The 19502-nt window shown below is 33.2% G+C and overlaps 1 protein-coding gene across 12 annotated transcripts in view; it reads left to right on the top strand.

The window, feature by feature from the left end:
* OtopLa (Otopetrin-like a) overlaps nt 1-19502 on the top strand; it is an 810925-nt gene that overhangs the window by 548503 nt on the left and 242920 nt on the right. Inside the window, exon 1 of one of the 12 annotated variants that reach the window (XM_068363674.1) lies at nt 3429-3661. The exons of the other annotated variants lie outside the window; for them this stretch is intronic. Coding sequence (XP_068219775.1) covers nt 3580-3661 — 82 coding nt within the window. The 5' untranslated portion in view covers nt 3429-3579. Of the gene's footprint in view, nt 1-3428; nt 3662-19502 lie in introns of those variants that run through there. 12 annotated transcript variants of the gene reach the window in all.

The raw sequence follows: 19502 nt of genomic DNA, 5'->3' as shown, positions 1-19502 counted from the left end.
TCTCAGTATGACCTGCTTTGTAAAGATAATACATTACTAGTAAACCTAAAGGATGTTCAGTGTAATAAAGGAAGTGTGAATTTATCGAATTTATCAACATTTAAAATTGAACCAAAATAGTATGAAGTAGCATATCTTGGCTGTTGATCTTTACCCTTAAGCATTAAATACGTTATATTCTTTCTATAGAATTTGACAACTATGTCAAAAAAGATAGCAGATGAAAAGAACCAGTTCAGTTGCACATTTCTTAAAAAACTGTGCTGAAATTGGACCCATGTCAGCTGCTTGGCTGGTCTTCAAAGTTGGAAAAACTTCACAGCACTCAAAAAAGACTTGAGATCTGAATTAAGGAAATCCGTGTTAGGAGATCCGAAGCAATGAACTACTTGAGGCAATGAAAAAGTTAAAAGGACAGAGATATATGCGAAGTGGAGAACAAGTATGTTGATTCTTTAGGACAGTATAAATTGGAAAATAAGAAATTTACATTAGTTTTGAATACTTTCCTTTGTAAATGAACAAATCTCGTAATAAGGAAACGTTTGGATATCAGCAATTCTAATAGTTTGAGAAAAATTTTCCTTTGAAGAAAAAAAATATCGTGAAACTGTATAGAGAGAAGCTAAGAGAGGTTGATGAATGTGTTCCCACTGAATTGAATGGCTTTGAAACAGAAGTTGCCAGGCAGAAGGTTAGAAGGACAGAAACCTATGCTTCCGTTACCGCAGTTTTGCCTTAACAGTATCGGAGGCTAGAATCTCTTAGTTACACATAAGGCCCAAACAGTTTCCAGATCAAAATATTCTATGATAAATTCTTGAATGGCAGCTTTGGCGTGATAACGTAAAGTTTGCAGTTACAGATAAGTGAACGTGTTTAAAAAAAGCAAACAGGGAATAAATTTTGTAGCATCATATCGATGACTAATAAAAAGGAAGACGAAATAATTGCATGATTGTTATGGTTAGGATTATTTATTGGGTGTTGACTCATTTGTTCTTATAGATAGCGGAGTTGTGTTTATCAAGAGACAGTAGTCATTTTGAAAACAAAGATATTCAATAGAAATTTGTACATAGTAACAAAAGCAAATATCGATGATAAAAGTTGAAACCCACTTTGAAGCAAAAAGGGAACAAACGTATTCAGGGGTAGCATATTCACATATAATTAATGGTGCTGATTTGATCTAGAATAAATAACACAGTATCAGAGTGAAAACTGCAAACTCTCCGGATATTGAGCGACAGAACACGTTGATGTTGATATAGCTTTCAATCATGAGCTTTACAAATCTATCCTGGCTTGGTGCTGTTTCGTCCGCATGTACTTGCTCTAGTTCTTTGATGTAAAAATGAGCTAAAAAAAATGTTGTGCAGATAACGTTATAATGTAGTTGCGTTGTTTATAGTAACGTGGATTTTCTTATAATGACGATAATACAAAGTAATTATTCGTATTCAATAGTATAATTATTTTTATTATGATTAATACTAAGTAATGCTAATTTTATTCATATATGATAAACATGTTAAAATGGTTTTTATGATAATGATGAGATGATTACTGAGTAAGTCATAAGTTCCCCTTTCCAAATAATTCGCGTTCGTGACCAGTCACAGTTGCAAGACAAGTCACGTAATCGTATTATCATTAGAGTGTTTTCGTTGCAGAATGCAAAAGGGGCGGAATGCTGCAGCCGGGCGGCGGTGGTTAGGATTACTGAAGTGCAGGAAAAGGAGTGTTGTCGACTTGTAAAAATTGAGAGAGAGAGAGAGAGAGAGAGAGAGAGAGAGAGAGAGAGAGAGAGAGAAGGAGGTGGAGTTGTGGGTGGGTGAGATATAGGAAGGAAAGGAGGGATTGATAGTGTGTAGGAGTAACATTATGCCTTAGTGAGAGAGAGAGAGAGAGAGAGAGAGAGAGAGATGAACAGAGCGGGATCAACAGTTTGGTCACTTAGTTTTGCTGTGTTCGTTGTTGAGTTTAGCTGTGTTAAATTGTTCTTAATTTGAAATTATATGTTCCGCAATCAGATACGTTTTACAGTTTTTGTTACATTTCGCGGTTTGTGTGTTTGTGGTTGATATGAGATGAATCTCAGTTTTATTCACTTGAGTGAATTTAACGTGGTTTTATCTTTAGAAGTGGATTATTAATAGAGGAATTATAGAGATTTTCCTGAAACGAGTTATTTATTACGAAGACGTTACGCGCAATTACCTCTAGTTAGGGATTCGTTATAGTTACCTTTTATTTTTTATTGTGATTCATACGATTTTGTTTTTCTGATATATCCTAACTGCATCAAATTATTAAATTAGATTTGCTTCACTAATTTTGAACTATTGAACGCCAATGCAGTCTTTCGATGTAGTCTAACTAACGTGGCAAAGTTAGTTTGTTATCAAATTAAACATTTGAGAGTAGTTAATAGACTCCCCTGTAACAGTTTCCAATGTGATGTCATTTCTTTTTATTCGGTGTGTGACCTTTGACTTCCATTTCTTAAAACACACACTCATAAGTTTAATGTCGGTAGCCATGCTCAAACGCATGCAAATTACTTCAACAGCGTTCGTTAAAAATAGATTCATGCGCAGTGCTTCATTGCTGTGTTATACGTAGACTGTTGACCAACAATTGTAAAATCTTATTTTCTATCCTCGAATTCATAGAATGTAAAGATAGACGCTAATCCTAAACAGAAAATAAGTATAAACAACAGTGGCTATATACAATAAACACTCGGCTAATATTTAGCTACACTTCGTGTAGATGTGATAATAGCGTACATATTTTCAATTCACCAAAATCATATCTTTTATTCGATGCTTTTGTTAAAATGTAGTAAAGTTCACTAAGATGCAAATAATTTTTGCATCACGTAGATCGACTTGTGCGCTGTGTCCGTCCTCCCCTCAGGATAATTTATGTGAATGCCGTTGTTATTAGGGGAATTGGCTACGCTACGTTTAAAGGGCTTTTTTCTTCCTGCCTTAAGGGTTCACAGTCTCATAATAGGCTCCTCTCTCCGTAGAGGCAAGCTTCCCTGCATTTTAAGTTGTTGACACATTTTTGGGCAAATAATGTTCCTGTAGTAAAGCATACAGAAAGTTGTGGACTGACCGGTATTGCTATCATCGCTATTATTACAGCTGTTGTCTGGAGCACAGGTCCCTCCCAGTCTTCTGTTAAGTATTGAGAAGAGAAATTTTCTTGCGTTAATTTCCCAGCCGGTACAAATAGAGTCATTGAAACGTGACAGAAGCAGTTGTTTTGAAAGTACGTGAAATATAAATTTAGATGCTTACAAAATAACGGTGAAAAACTGTTTTAAAGCATGAATTCAGAATGAAAATTTTAGTCAGAGATTATAGTTTATGGAGTTCGCAAAAGTGAAATGTTTCTGTTTAACAATTTTACAGAAATGAGCTCTGTGAAATGGAGTAAATATGACACGAGGCTGTTGTAGATATTCCATGAGGGGTTATAAATTTCTTGAGGAAAATAATTCAAGGATACGTTTAAGCGTTAATATCCCCTAAATTTGATGCATATTGACACAACTGCAGGAGAATGAACCCCTGCGTCTTGTTATCTGCGCGTTCCCTAAGCACCGTCAGCAGCGCGTCCAGGTCCTCAGAATCGGATTCCATAGGTGAGGTGGTTTTTTTTATCATATGGATGCAACTCATTTTCATTATACATACGGTATCAATGAAAATTTTTCCGTTGTGTTAAATTTTCCTAACTGAATATATGTGATTTGATGGGCATTTAGTCGTATGTTCATTAGAATCATTTGAACTTTGTTAAATGTCTTTATTGTTTTGAAACATCAACATATGCTGAGTTACGTTTTATGAAGATAAGTGAATTAAATTTAATTTTTGCTCAACAATTTTCTTTTTTAATTTCTTGTAATTATATAAAGCATAAAAGAATAAATCTGATTGTAAGGGTGTTATGAGAATAACCTCTGATTGATATTTATAGAAATTATTTAAAAATCTCACACGTCCATGAATTAGACTGGTAGTTTCTCCTTTGTGAATCATGTTTTTACCATGAAGTACAGTATTTGCGAATTAATTTTATCTTTATTAGATAGCCCAGAGTATTATTAGAAAATGACATGTATAAGTTTCCTCTGAAGTGTAATTTGAGTCACTAAAAGGCATGTATTCTTAAAACTGGGCATCATTCGAAGATATTTCTCAAAACTTGCTTTTTATTTTGGATGTCACATTTATAGCGTTGTTTACCATAGAACTTTATCCTGTTTCTGTTGTATGCTGCTAAGGCAAACGTGTTTCAATGTTTTAGTTTCTATTAATTCGTTACTTATATGTTCAGTTCCATGCTTTTTGCGAGTATGTCTTACATTTACTGTATATATTTTTTGGGGGATGTGTTTGTAATCTTTCAAACGTTATTTAAAGAAAATTGCTAATGTCTTATGATTTTTATATTACTTTAAAGTCGTTTTATTTATCAAGTTTTGATTGTTATTCATATTTATATTTCTCAAGAAACTTTTTTGTCTTGCCGAATTAACTTGTTTGTCCCCTTGAATAAATATGTTCTTTGCTTAAAACGCAAAGCTCTTCTTGAATCAAAAGGTTAGTGTATATTTCCTTTATCTTCCATCGAATTTTCACCTGATCTAAACTATGTTTTGAGTGTAAAAGAATGTTCTTTTTTTTCTCTTTTTTTTCCCTTTTCTCTGTTCCTGGTTTTCACATTAATTTTTTGCTTTCCTCTCATATTTGGTTTGCTCTTTTTTTATTATTATTATTCAATATGGTCATATAATGTTGAAAAACCTTGCTATGCAATTTGATGTCATTCTATGTTTGTTCCATTGGCTTTGTTCTCATTATAAATTGTATTAGGAGTAAATATATTACTTTTAGTTGACATATTCGATGTACATGGATATTGCAGGTCCTGTTATAGAATAGCCCGAAGAATTATCTTTGTAACTCACTAGTATAAGTGTGTTGTAATTTACTCTTCATTAATTATTATTATTATTATTATTATTATTATTATTATTGTTATTATTACTTCATATGCTACAACCTTAGTTGGAAAATCAGGATGCTATAAGCCCAGGGGCTCCAAAAGGGAAAAAAAGAAACAAGGAAAAATAAAATATTTTAAGAACAGTAACAAAATAATAATAAATATTTCGTATATAACTTAAAAAACTTCTACATATCTGTTCTGAAAAGTAACGTAATGCATTTTTTTTTTCAAATAGGGGTATTTTATTAATATTCCTTTTCCTAATTATATTTTTAATCTAAAGTAGTCGTCGTAATGGCGAAAAACTAGTAAGTTAATTATTTAAATGATTTATTAAATTCCAATGGTACCTATGTTTGACATTAAAGATACAGAAAACACATAAGTAATGACACATCCTTTATGTGTGCAAACCTTTGAAAGTATATATGGCAGCGAATTGTCAGTTTAGCTGGAGAAGAGTATGAAGTATCGAGCGATGGACGTGGTGGTTCAATTTGTATGCGCGAAGGTACTGGCTAAGTCCCAACAGGCAACAGACCACAAAATAATTCACTGTGGGAATTTTCCGAAAGGGGAGGCTGGAGTTTGCGGGCGTGGGATGATGCTTTACTGAAAGTAAACTCGATGAAATAATGAGGATAATTGTTTTCATTTTAAAGAGTCATGTTTGGGAAGAGGTCGTATCGTAGAGAAGGGTGATTATTGACTTTTCAGTTTTTATGAGTTTTGAGAGTGTAAGTTTCAGTGTGGGGATGATTGAGAGTGGTGAATGAATAGAGTGATTTGATTAAGTGAGAATGTGTGTATGTAAGAGAGAGAGAGAGAGAGAGAGAGAGAGAGAGAGAGAGAGAGAGAGAGAGAGAGAGAGACCATGAAGACAGTGTTGGTAGTGGTGTAAGCCTGTGAAGCGAGGGGTGGTAAGGAGTCTTGAGAGAGAGAGAGAGAGAGAGAGAGAGAGAGAGAGAGAGAGAGATGTTCTTTCGTCATTACTTCATCCATGTCTGTTGAACAGCGAGATTTGGCACCGTGCCATCCCCGTCTTGCGAAAAATATAAGTTGCCCGTCATTTGGCAAGATTACTGGACTGCCTTATCTTCTCGCTGCGGAGTCGCTCAGAAACGTAACACCGTGGAAGTTTACTTTACACGTGTTTCTGTAACATTTTTTTCATTAGCTTCAGTTTTTTTTCGCTTCCTGAGTTCGTTTTATAGTGTCGCAAATTTATGTGATTATCTAGTAAATCTGACATGGTTGGCCAAACATTCATTATAAACATCATCAACATCATCTGCATGTGTAAGTGTCATTAAAGTTATGTTTATCTCTTAACGAGTTCCATTGGGAGGAGTGAAATATAGTGTATCCCATTAAGTGCTTCACATTAAAAGTCTTGGTGTAGATAAACTGTTTATCGGTGGTTTCGTTTTCAAGGCAGTTGAAAAGTCCTGCATTTTTATCGTGTTATCACATGAGTTACAGTTTGAGCGATTTTGTATTTATCACATGAATTACAGTTTCAGCGATTTTGTATTTATCACATGAATTACAGTTTGAGCGATTTTGTATTTATCACATGAATTACAGTTTGAGCGATTTTGTATTTATCACATGAATTACAGTTTGAGCGATTTTGTATTCATCACATGAATTACAGTTTGGGCGATTTTGTATTATCACATGAATTACAGTTTGAGCGATTTTGTATTCATCACATGAATTACAGTTTGAGCGATTTGTATTTATCACATGAATTACAGTTTGAGCGATTTTGTATTTTTCTCAAATTCTGAACAATTTTACTTTTTATTTGCATTTTTTTTTATGTAAAACATGACTATGCGAGTTTCAAGTCGTGAATATATACTTATGCACATATGCAGTGTGTGTATAAAGAAAGTCATATCAAGGTCAAATGACTCAGAGGTTCTTTTCATGTTTGAGGTCTTCGACCCTTCCCTTTTTTGTAAATTCAAAGATTTGTGTATATGTCTGTTTTTCACCGGAGACATAAACAACAGTTAAGAAAAATGTTTGAACATCATTGTATTCACAACATATTGAAAGTTATCCTGATGACAGCTGGCTACAACTGTTTGTGTGTGTAGAGACAAATTCGTGTATATTAGGGCTCTACTTTCCACAAAGCTTTAACGAATGACGTTTCTCAAGGCTGTAGAGATTCTCACAACACTTCAATCTCAATTTAGCATCTCTCTCTCTCTCTCTCTCTCTCTCTCTCTCTCTCTCTCTCTCTCTAGATATATATATATATATACACAGTATATTTTTATATATATATATATATATATATATATATATATATATATATATATATATATATATATTCAAATAAGCCATATATATTTTAGATATATTAATGTCTGGATTCTCTTAACGACCTCGGGATCAGAGCCCCAGGCATTAATATATCTAAAATATATATGGCTTATTTGAATATGAAAAACACGTAAAAATGTGCAAAATTTATCATTAATTGAATGCCAAGTAACAAACTACCAATTAGCTACGATGGTGAAGATGGGTTGATTTCAATTCTAAGTACAAAATACTTGAATTCGACAGGTATAAGTACAGTAGAATTGTCATTGACTTTTATCTTTCTTCGTGGCCAAATGGGTTAGTCACTGTCTATATAAGCTTGCCGACCAGGGTTCGATTCCCGGCCGGAGCCAAGCTCTTGTCTTTGTGTGATTTCGCCTGGGGCTCTGATCCCGAGGTCGTTAAGAGAATCCAGACATTAATATATCTAAAATATATATGGCTTATTTGAATATGAAAAACACGTAAAAATGTGCAAAATTTATCATATATATATATATATATATATATATATATATGTATACACACACGCACACACTTATCTGTGTGTTAATATATTTTAATCTTACAGCTTTTAGGTTATATGTATTTATATGCATATGTACGTTGTTGTTTAGTTATATGATTACATGAAACATAGAATAACTAACTTCAAGTGTGAATAACAAAATAGGCTAGTGGAATCACCGAACCAGTCTGTATTCAAGTAATCATCACTGGTTTGTTCTTGCTAATACTTCTTGCTCTGGTAGAATAGCTTTGTAATGCTCTTTCGTCTTATTCTTATACAATTCCCTCATGAACATACAATTATGACCATATATATCTGATAGTTATTATTAATGATTACAATATGGGAAAATATTCAAACAAAGAAGTCAATTTTCCTTATTTTGTGTGCATTAGCATTTGTCCCGTTAGTCTTTTTTATGATGCCTGGTGATGAAGTTTTGACTTGAGAGATTTTATCTTTGAAATTTGTTTTAAACACATGCATCAATATATGCTTGTCGAGTTATATGCATATATATATATATATATATATATATATATATATATATATATATATATATATATATATATATATATATAAAACAATACACATCTTTATTAAACTCTATCCTTTATATCTCCTATAATCTTTTTTTTTTTCATTATTTTATCGCGTATGGGAAGAGATAAAGAGATTACCTGTTAGTTGAACCAGTAATTTACGATAGAAAATTTATCTTCTACAATATCAATGTATTGACATGTTTTTAAAACGAATAAGTTAGTTAGGGTCCTCTGTTGTTGTATGAGATTTAAAGGGCATGCTATATGCACTGCACATTATTCTTAGTAGTGAATTAATCTGTTGTTGTGAACATTTAATTTTAGTTTTTTTTTTTTATTTTGTTTTTGCTCATGATAAGTTCTGAAATATATTTCATATTCACTTTACCGCAGATTGATATACCTAGAGAATGCTTAGTACATCTAGTAGTCATTGTGAGATAGGTTCATTAGGAAATAGAATATTTTCTGTTATGATTATCACTCAAAATGTTCTCACCATTATCATTTCGTGAAAGTATACCCGAAATAATATGTACGAAAAAAAAAACGATATAATAAAAGTGAAGTTTAATGTTGAAAATAGTGATTAAATATAATCAGATTTATGAAGTAATAATTATGTATGCACAAATGCTCATTGCTGGGAACATAAATAAAATATTCAGACTTTATGTGACACCCTAAAATTAGATTATAATGCTGCATTGAATTATTCACGATAAATAGAATGATTGTTTTTTATTATGACGGAAATCGGCAGATCCTGCGATGTGCACAGTTTTGAGCGCTTGTGTGTTTTTGGGATTTTCACCAAATCCTTCATGGATGTCCTTCGACTGCCTCTCATCACGTTCTTCGGGTTATCTCTTATCTTCCCCACCCATCCTTGTTTCCCTTCAGCTGATCCTTTTGTGATTAAAAAAAAGGGGGAGCTTAATATGCAAAGAAGAACGAGATAAAGAATCATCGGAAAAGGGTAGAGTTGTGTTGTCATCGTGTCATTGTGTCAATCTAGGAAGGTACAGTTGAGCATGGGAATTCATGGCACACCAGGAAGTGCACCCTTTCATACCCTTACTTGTCGGCCAGTAACCAAACAGCTAGTGTAGGAAGAGATGGCAGAGGTATTTCTCATGCTAAGCGCAAGAACTTGACGAGCAGAAAGAGTGTGACGAGGTGCATTTTGACGAGCAGAAAGAGTGTGACGAGGTGCATTTCCTCGGACAAAGGTGTGCCAGGAATTTCTGTGTCCATCTGTAAATTTCATCTAATTGAGCAATTCAAGGGAACAGGGGAGGGGTATACAATAGTCCCATTTATCCCTGGTCAAATAGAAATGAAAAGTATCAACAAACTGCAACCAACAAAATGGTTAACCACCTTCTGAAAAAAGATTACAAGAAAGGGGAAACCGAAGCATCGAGAGGAAAAGTTTATCAGCGGTTAAACTTTTCATCGGTTTAGATTTTGTAAGTGTAAAATGTCATATATTATCTCTTTTAAGGTGCTAGGATTCTCCATTTTTTCTGATTAATCTTGACGGGTGAGCCTCGGTGGAAATTTTCATTGAGGGCTCTCTCTCTCTCTCTCTCTCTCTCTCTCTCTCTCTCTCTCTCTCTTATTTACGCCGTTTGAAACGTCTTTTAGGCACAAAAAATTTTGTAGTCTTTTCGCTTCTGATTTTAATTTCATAATTACCATGATGTCTTTTTCATTCGATCTGAGGGTGTGTTAACATAGATTCGAAGCTATAACGAGAGATGGAAAATAGGTGGCCAACCGTATCATGAGGTTCGTGTGATTGAAATAAACTTGAAAATCACTGGTAAGTTAATTTTGCATAATTCGGCTTATCTTTTCCTTAAACACTGGAACTGATATACTTTATAATGAGCAATAACCATTTTTATTATATTACTAGTGTACGCGACCCGTCTAAAATGACGTCTAAATATTTAGAAAATTATGCACACTCAGTCACCCCTTTTCACCAGCGGGGAGAGCTGGATGTGACAGGAATATATATATATATATATATATATATATATATATATATATATATATATATACAGTATATATATATATATATATATATATATATATATATATATATTTATATTTATATATATTATAATGTGTGTATATATATATATATATTATTATTATTATTATTATTAAATGCTAAGCTACAACCCTAGTTGGAAAAGCAGGATGCTATAAGCCCAGGGGCCCCAACAGGGAAAATAGCCCAGTGAGGAAAGGAAATAAGGAAATAAGGAGATAAGGAAAAATAGAACATTTTAGGAATAGTAACAATATTAAAATAAATATTTCCTATTTAAAATATAAAAACTTTAACAGAACAAGCGGAAGAGAAACTAGATAGAAAAGTGTGCCCAAGTGTACCCTCAAGCAAGAGAACTCTAACCCAGGGCAGTGTAAGACCATGGTACAGAGGCTATGGCACTACCCAGGAATAGAGAACAATGGTTTGATTTTGGAGTGTCCTTCTCCTAGAAGAGCTGCTTACCATAGCTAAAGAGTCTCTTCTACCCTTACCACGAGGAAAGTAGCCACTGAACAATTACAGTGCAGTAGTTAACCCCTTGGGTGAAGAAGAATTGTCTAGTAATCACAGTGTTGTCAGGTGTATGAGGACAGAGGAGAATCTGTAAAGGATAGGCCACACTATTCGGTGTCTGTGTAGGCAAAGGGAAAGAACCGTAACCAGAGAGAAGGGTCCTATGTAGTACTGTCTGGCCAGTCAAAGGACCCCATAACTCTCTAGCGGTAGTATCTCAACGGGCGGCTGGTGCCCAGGCCAACCTACTACCTATAGATATATATATATATATATATTTATATTTATATATATAATGTGTGTATATATGTATGTATATATATATAGTATATATATATGGGCGAGATGATCTGTAAACAATAAATCAATGTCTTACGTCTTTATACCCAGATTTAAATGTCAGCATACCAACAACAAATGAAAACAAGAGCTGTTTATCTTTTTTCTTTGTAGTTCATCGATTGCCCAACAGGAGTTATGGCTGGCCGAAGACCCTCCTTTTAATCACATGGTTAAAAGAGGGAAGTCAACTAATGCAACTCCACTTAACTCACGTCCTTTCAACCATCTGCTGTCAATCTGATTGAGTGTTACAAAACACATTGGTTTGAGCTAGCATTGTTTTACTTCTTTTCTTTAATTTTTTGGAGTGGTTGTTCCTCTGTTTAGATATTTATTTGGTGTAAGTTGATTGTTATAGGTCATACATTAGGTAGTATTCGTTCTCAGTGCATATTATAGAGGGTAAAGATCAACCCTACTCAACTCAAAGTAAGATTTCAAGTAGATCTAGGACTTTGAATTTTTCCCCTCACTTCCTCAAGAAAAAGATATTGTTGATATCTTTTCTTTAAATAACTGTAATTAATTTTGTATTTTAGGTGTCGTTCTTGATTACAAAATCTATTTTTACAAACAAAATGTTCTTCAATTGCACGAAAACTGGTAAAATTAAAGTTTTCCAAGATCTTGGAGAACAGTATATTCTGAGGAAATGTTTTTATTTTTTTTTTATTTTATTCCGTTAGTTTGAACAATCATTCCCAAGCCCAGTCTAAATATTTGGGGAAAGAACTTGGATTCTATTACGTTTCTTAATTCAGATCTTAGTATTAATTCCTAGTTCCGACGTTCTGTTAGATTCTTATGCATTTGAAAAAAATCGAAACTACGGCAAGTTTTATTAATTATGATTCAATACCACCCGGTTTTCTCGAAGGTTTATTCAAACTGTAGTAAATTATGGTATCCTTTTCCTAATCATGTAACAAAATTGTTGTAATTTCAAAAGTTAAAATTGGATATACATGCTTTTTCGTTGACTAACATGCTGGAAAATTACTTTTAAATTTATTTTTTTATCAAAGTTATTTCCCTTCCCTATGTTATTTCCCCCCCCCCCCCGGTTCTTAGGATTGCAACAGCCGTAATGAAGATAAGAATACCTATTGCAATTATAATGTGAATATTGTCATTTCAGTAGAGTTGTTCAGTCCTTTGTAGCATTCATATATACGTCCTCTACCTATCATGGGACGTTTGGATTTGCATTCCGATCTTTTTCTTGGTCACGTATCGAGTCTGTCTGCTGTTACTACATCTTTTATTCATAGAACAATGAGCATTTGTACACTACGGAGATTCAGTGTGTAACGTAAGATTTAGGAATGATTTACTCGTCTCCTCTTTCTTTTTACATTTATTTGGATATTTGGAAGGTAATGTCTTATCCTAAGGAAAATTTTATTTCGCTTTAGTTTGATAATTATCTGCAGTACTTAACATCCATTATGTCTTAACGTTGGCATTTCTCTCTCTCTCTCTCTCTCTCTCTCTCTCTCTCTCTCTCTCAGATTGTTTATTAAAAATAAACAGAAAAAATAGAAACCCAAGAAAATTAAAACACCAAAGATCAGCCCTTACATTCGTGACGCTTGTCAGTATTCCATCTAAAAGATAACGAATTCTTATTCTGTTGATATTCCAGGTGCGTTACTCAACATTATGCTGTTCGCAAAATGAGACGCGCATTGAATATGCTCTAATACGATCTCTTAGAAATAGATTAATTGATCTCCTTTCTTGGGATGCAATACACAGCCAGTGCTACGTGGAGGAGGAAGTATATATATATATATATATATATGTACATATATATATATATATATATACATACATACATACATACATACATACACACACACACACACACACATATATATATATATATATATACACACATTTGTTTATCTAGTTATTTGAGTTTATATAATACGTTGTTTTGTCCGCTTATTTACTTATTTATAGGATACAGGTACAAAAGATATTTGACATTTTTTTGCATGTGTTCCATAAATAGTTGCCTATGTCCATTTTATTAAGATTCATTTTTATGATCTTACTTTGGTAGGGCATTCCATGCAAATATTTCTTCATAAACAAATGTAGGTCAAATGTTCAAGAGAAAAAAATGTTTGTCCAAATAAAAAAAAAAAAAGATAAATGTACGATGCGGGTAATACAGAGATGAGAGTGAGGGAATCTCGGGGTCTGGAAACATATGGATTTAGAAAAGGTCAGTAATTTTTCACGTCATTTACTATCGTCACTTTATTAAAAAAGATGCGTTTGGCAGAAAAATATATATCAAACCAGTAGAAACATTATTGTACTTATAATACAGTTATTGCTGGAAATGGGTAATTAGACTAAGAGTGATTTGGGATTTGAAAAAAATAGCTGCGTTACAGATAAAACAGTTCGAATAAGAATATATGTGTAGCTCAGGCAGCGAAGCCAACTTAGTTTTGCGTAGAAAATATTTAGGTCAAAATGCAGTAAAACTTTTTCAATGATTTAATGACCAACAATTTTAGAAAAATGTCACCGGAGGGTACAGTAAATTCCTTGCGGACTGCACGATTAAGAAAAGCAAATGCAAGAACCTTTACTTTTTCTTTTTGTGCATTAAACCTTGTTGTACTGTAAAGAATTCACTTTTCACCCTTAAACTTTGCACCATAGGTAATGAGACTGAAGCCAATATCTCGGAAAGGAGGGCTTTTACAACAGGTTCATCTTCTGACTACTAGACTATTCTGGTTTATTGTGGCTAAGCTACCCATTTGTAATCCTGGGTGTGGGTCACTCAAAATTTAGCCAATGAATTCGCAAATAAGCAAGAGGATATCCTTTTAATTGGCGATTTTAATGCCCACAAATCTCTGTGGGAAAATGATTGTGTTATTATTTGTGCAAATGGTACCAGGGTACGTTGGTCTTGTTTTGCCTTCCATCCATCCATCCAGGGAATAAGTTTGGATTATCAGTACTTACGTGTACTGGTATACCCAACCGATTGCAATCCGATAAGGTAAGCTCACTCCAATGAGATTTATGCTGTATCTCATACATTTCCATTGGCAAACAGTCCTTAGATACGATTTGCTTCCTATGCACGTCGGTGAAGAAAATGTTAAACTAAGCTTTCATCCCAGTTCCATACTAAGATACACAACACACTAATCATTTTCTCCCTGGAATATTGGAAATCGGGGAAATAAATGAATGGTCCTCGTGTTAACGGGCAGATTGCATGGAAACAAACAACCAGAATTTAACATTGGTGGTAGTAATAACCGAATCCAGCCAGAAGCTGGGCGTCGATAAAGTGATTCCCTGTCGTAGAAGGGTGGAACCATTTTCTACTCTCTCTCTCTCTCTCTCTCTCTCTCTCTCTCTCTCTCTCCCTTCGCGTAGTAGTATCACTTACAGCTCCAACATAGTAGGTGCTCGAGGTTCGATTCCTGCACATGGCAAGGGGAGACAGTGTGTGTATGGGCGTGTTCCTTAAAGCCCAGTATGTCTCTGATTACTTAAATAGTAAACTGTTGTCTATAAACACACATTCAAGTATATATATACAGTATATATATATATATATATATAGCCCAGTATGTCTCTGATTACTTAAATAGTAAACTGTTGTCTATAAACACACATTCAAGTATATATATACAGTATATATATATATATATATATATATATTTGTTTATATATTATATACATATGTATGTTTATATATAAATTATGGTAGCTCACTGGTATCATATACACGCACACACACACACACACACATATATATATATATATATATAGGTATATGTGTGAGTGCCTGTCCGTGTGCGCGCGCGCGTATGTATATGCATTTTAATCTTTTTAGCTCACGGCCATTATTTTCCATTGTGGGTCCCTAAGTTCAAACCCCACTTAGGCCTGACGGATTCTACTTTAACATAGGCCTCCAATTTATTTTAGCTATGGATAGGTCAGTGGTCAATATCAAAACTGTCACCTAGCTGCTTAAACCAGTATCTACTGTTTAATATATATATATATATGTGTGTGTGTGTGTGTGTGTATGTGTGAATTGTTTGTAAGATATTTTCTATAAGTGAAAGTAATTACATAAAGATTATACACGTCGGTCACTGTCATACACTTTCATCACAATTGCATCTTCTTGTAGTGTGCTAAAAAGACCAAATCATTTGAAAACACAGAGACAAATCATTATGTAGTCGCACGTAGCCATGAAAATTTCACATACAAACTTATCTTTTTAAGATATACTGCTGTTCCAATTACGGGAAAAACAAGATGAAAGTACTAATTCAATCAGGTCTTATAATTTTTCCTTTCGATGCTATAATACGTAAGTTATGCTTATCGCTTGTCAGCTCATGATTTCTTCTCAAGCGTATATATACGTATATATACGTGTATATATATATATATATATATACGTATATATATTTATGTATATACATACATACATACATACATACATATATATATATACATATATGTGTATATATATACATACATACATACATATATATATACATATATATATATATATATATATATGTAGTATATACGTCGGGTATGTACTCAAGTGTTTCCGTTGTCTGTCAGATCTATATAATCATGAAGCCTCTAATTAAAGACTTCTTTGTAGCGTTTATTTCTTTATCTCTGAGATAACCTGCTGTCGGAAATCCTCTTCAGTGGAAACTAAATCATATCTATGAAGGGAACAGGGTTTCTTTAGTTCGTCCGCAGTGACTAATTCGCCAGAGCACAACAAAGAATTTCTGTGTTTGCATGTAATGTCAGCTGTTTTTTACTCGTAGTTTTATGTTATTTTTACCTTTATTTTTTTGTTTGCTCGTATAAAAAGTCATGTTTTCGTTTCGGTAAGGTCTTCTCTTTACATTATTTTTATCCCTTCTCTCTTCGATGTCGTCATTCATGTGGGTGGCAGACCTAGATTGCATTCACCAGTAGGATGACGGGAAGCTTGCATTGACGTGAGTAGCCACCCCGCCCACCGTTCTCTCTCTCTCTCTCTCTCTCTCTCTCTCTCTCTCTCTCCGCGAAATTCCTTTCGTGACAGATGCTTTGTTAAACTAGAGATAAACATGGATGCTGTACATTTTTTCCCTTTTAATATGCAATGGAAGTTAAGATTTCGAAATTATTGTTTTAGATTAGACCAGCGCCTAGAGCAACTCAATAAAGTGCTTGAAGTGATGATATGATATTGTCCTATTAATGAACATATCTAACTCCTTATCTCGACTCTTTTGTCATTATTCTTATTATCTTTAACCACAACACTCATTTATTTGTATAATGTCCTTTTTTATATTAGGGTCTACTTGTACATGATATATATTGGGTTTCCTCTATTATGTAAACTACAGCGGTTTGTTTTAATAATAACGGTGTGGTCATAGTATTTCAGTCAAACTGTAATTACTCTTATTTTAAGTATTATAGATTCTATACAGTTACACAGTTCTAACTACAGGCTTCGTTTGGTTGAATTTATTATTCTTGTGTAATTTGGAATAGTTATCCAAATGTTCATTTTTCTCATCTTCATAAAAATTTATGGAAAGGAGCGTTTTGAATATTTGCAAAAAGAAAAAAAAAATAGATTCCAGGGATAACAGAGTAATATTAATTGCCCCATTTGGGACGACCGTAACCTTCTCCCAAGACTTTGTTTTCTCAAATTAAGCAATTATCATGGGGAAAGAAAACTTTAAACTGTAAATTAAGAAGGATTCAAGGCAAATTGATGCTAATGTTTGGAAAGAGAGAGAGAGAGAGAGAGAGAGAGAGAGAGAGAGAGAGAGAGAGAGATATTGATTGTGATTGATTGATTGATTGAAAGTTTTCTGGCATCCTGACATCTAAGGTCATTGACGCCGAGAGAGAGAGAGAGAGAGAGAGAGAGAGAGAGATGGTATTAGCAACCATCTTAATCTTTAAATGTGAAAAGATGAGTAACCTGTAAAGTTTATATTTTGGGCGTTATTGCTGGGTAAAGTATAACTTAGCAGCTGAGATTTCCCTTTCTTGTAGTTTATTTTGTGCTTTATGACATAGCTTAATCGGTTTTTTTTATTAATTTTGTTAACTTCCTTTAGACTTTATCCGATATTCATTCCACGAATTACCAATCCCATCAGTCCACATCTTTCGCATTTCTTATTAGAAGACTCTTGCCTGTTTCAATGCTTTTGCTAGTTTTGGGTGAAGGGAAATGATAGTTTGCTTAAAAGATAATCAAATTTCAGCATATGCCACAATAACAATGGAGATCTATCTGATAGTTAAAGTGAAAAAAGTGAAAAACGAATTAGTCACATTCTCGGGATGTTTTGAATGTTCTTGAGCTGTGTTTTTTCTTCTTTGTTTTTATTTGCAGGATGGCATGAATTATGACGAATATTTTGTATGGATATGTTTCTTGTGTTCATTTCTGATATTCCTCGTTCTAATGGTTTTTCTTGATTACTTATCAATTCAATGGTTATATATGTTATTCACAGTAATTATCCATCTTAGTTTTACTAGTAATCTGTAAACAAATGAAAATCCAAATGAAATACGTTATTTCAGAACATTTATTTGATTAGCTAGATTTGTTTTTTGAATAAATCTCTTATGGAAAATAGATTCATGTAGTATTAATTTTGTTTTAAATGTAGTTTGGGGGTTACACGATATCTGAAACCTTTGCTCATCTTGAAACCATTTTACAATAAGTTAGATGGAATATGATATTTACCTTATGGTGATTTCTATTTCTAGAACTCCAGTGGGTATTTCTGTCTTAAGAATTGTAAAAAAAAAAAAAATATATGTTTAGACAGACGACAATTAAGCTTTCGCTTGTTTATGACTCCTGTATGGTAAACTTATTTTTCTGCCGGTTTTCCTGTCTTGTGAATGCAGGCAATGGCGTATTTATTTCTAGTTTAGAACTTATATAAATATAGCTAACCATGTAAATCTAACAAACTTTGGAACAGTTTCATATGCAAAAGCAGAAGAAAGTAAAAGGTAATAGATCTATCCTAATTTTATACCTGAAATGAGTAAAGGGAAAATTTTGGTTATGTTTAGGATATAATCTTTTATTTGATGACTGATTTTCGGATATTGTTGTAGGTGAACGCATTGGGGGGTACAATAACCTGTCCTGACTTTAATTTAGAAGGTAGATTTCTACAATAAAATGACACAATATCACTTCATATGTTATTTCAATGCTGCTCTAGAAGGATACATTTGACGTCTTCAGTGAGGGAAATCAATATTGTTATTATTATCATCATCATCATTGTTGTTGTTGTTGTTAATTCTGTTAATATGATATCTAAAGCCTCTTTTTGAACTTTCAGATTGTAATAATTGATGCCTGAACTCACGTAGGATGTTCTTATAAGTTCGTCAAAAGATTTGCAGTATTAAGTAAAATGAAAATAAAGTGGGTATGCATTCTTACTAATGCTTGATTATAGATGGCTTTAAGGTATCTTAAGATGTTCAGTATAGTATAGCATCATGGCATCGATGCTAAGCATATAGGCCTGTCCTGCTTTTGCTTTACATGTTTTCAATTTCAAATTTGTTTTAATCTCGTGTTATTTGGAATGATGTTTCATGTGTTTATTTTCAATATATTTTACCAATGTTAAATTACTGAGCAGATTCCAAATAAGTAACATTTACTCTGTTGTAATTGTTATTTTAACAAAAATTATCATTATTATTTTGATTGACGTGATTTTATTGTCACATTTGGGTTTTTTTTCCATTCAACTGTTTTCTTTAGGTATTCGTATGTACCATTTTGCTTGGATTATGATGATATAATTACTTATTTTATTTTACTTAATTTTTAGAATGTTAGTATTTAGTTCATTATCTTCTTTTTCCTATTAAGATTATTAGCTTATGGTTATGGACGCTGGGAATTAGTCTATTCTGTTGCAATAATAGAAAAAAAAATTAACTCTGTAATAAATTCTCTTTCAGAATCTCGCTCACCGATAAGAAACCTAGATTCAAATTTCATGAAATACATTGAAAATACCCCAACAATGCTATAGATTTAAAGAAAAAT

The sequence above is a fragment of the Palaemon carinicauda genome, chromosome 40, assembly GCF_036898095.1.
Source record: "Palaemon carinicauda isolate YSFRI2023 chromosome 40, ASM3689809v2, whole genome shotgun sequence".
NCBI lineage: Eukaryota > Metazoa > Arthropoda > Malacostraca > Decapoda > Palaemonidae > Palaemon > Palaemon carinicauda.
The sequence above is the reverse complement of the archived record's forward strand: the minus strand, read 5'-3'. Positions and strand labels throughout refer to the sequence as shown.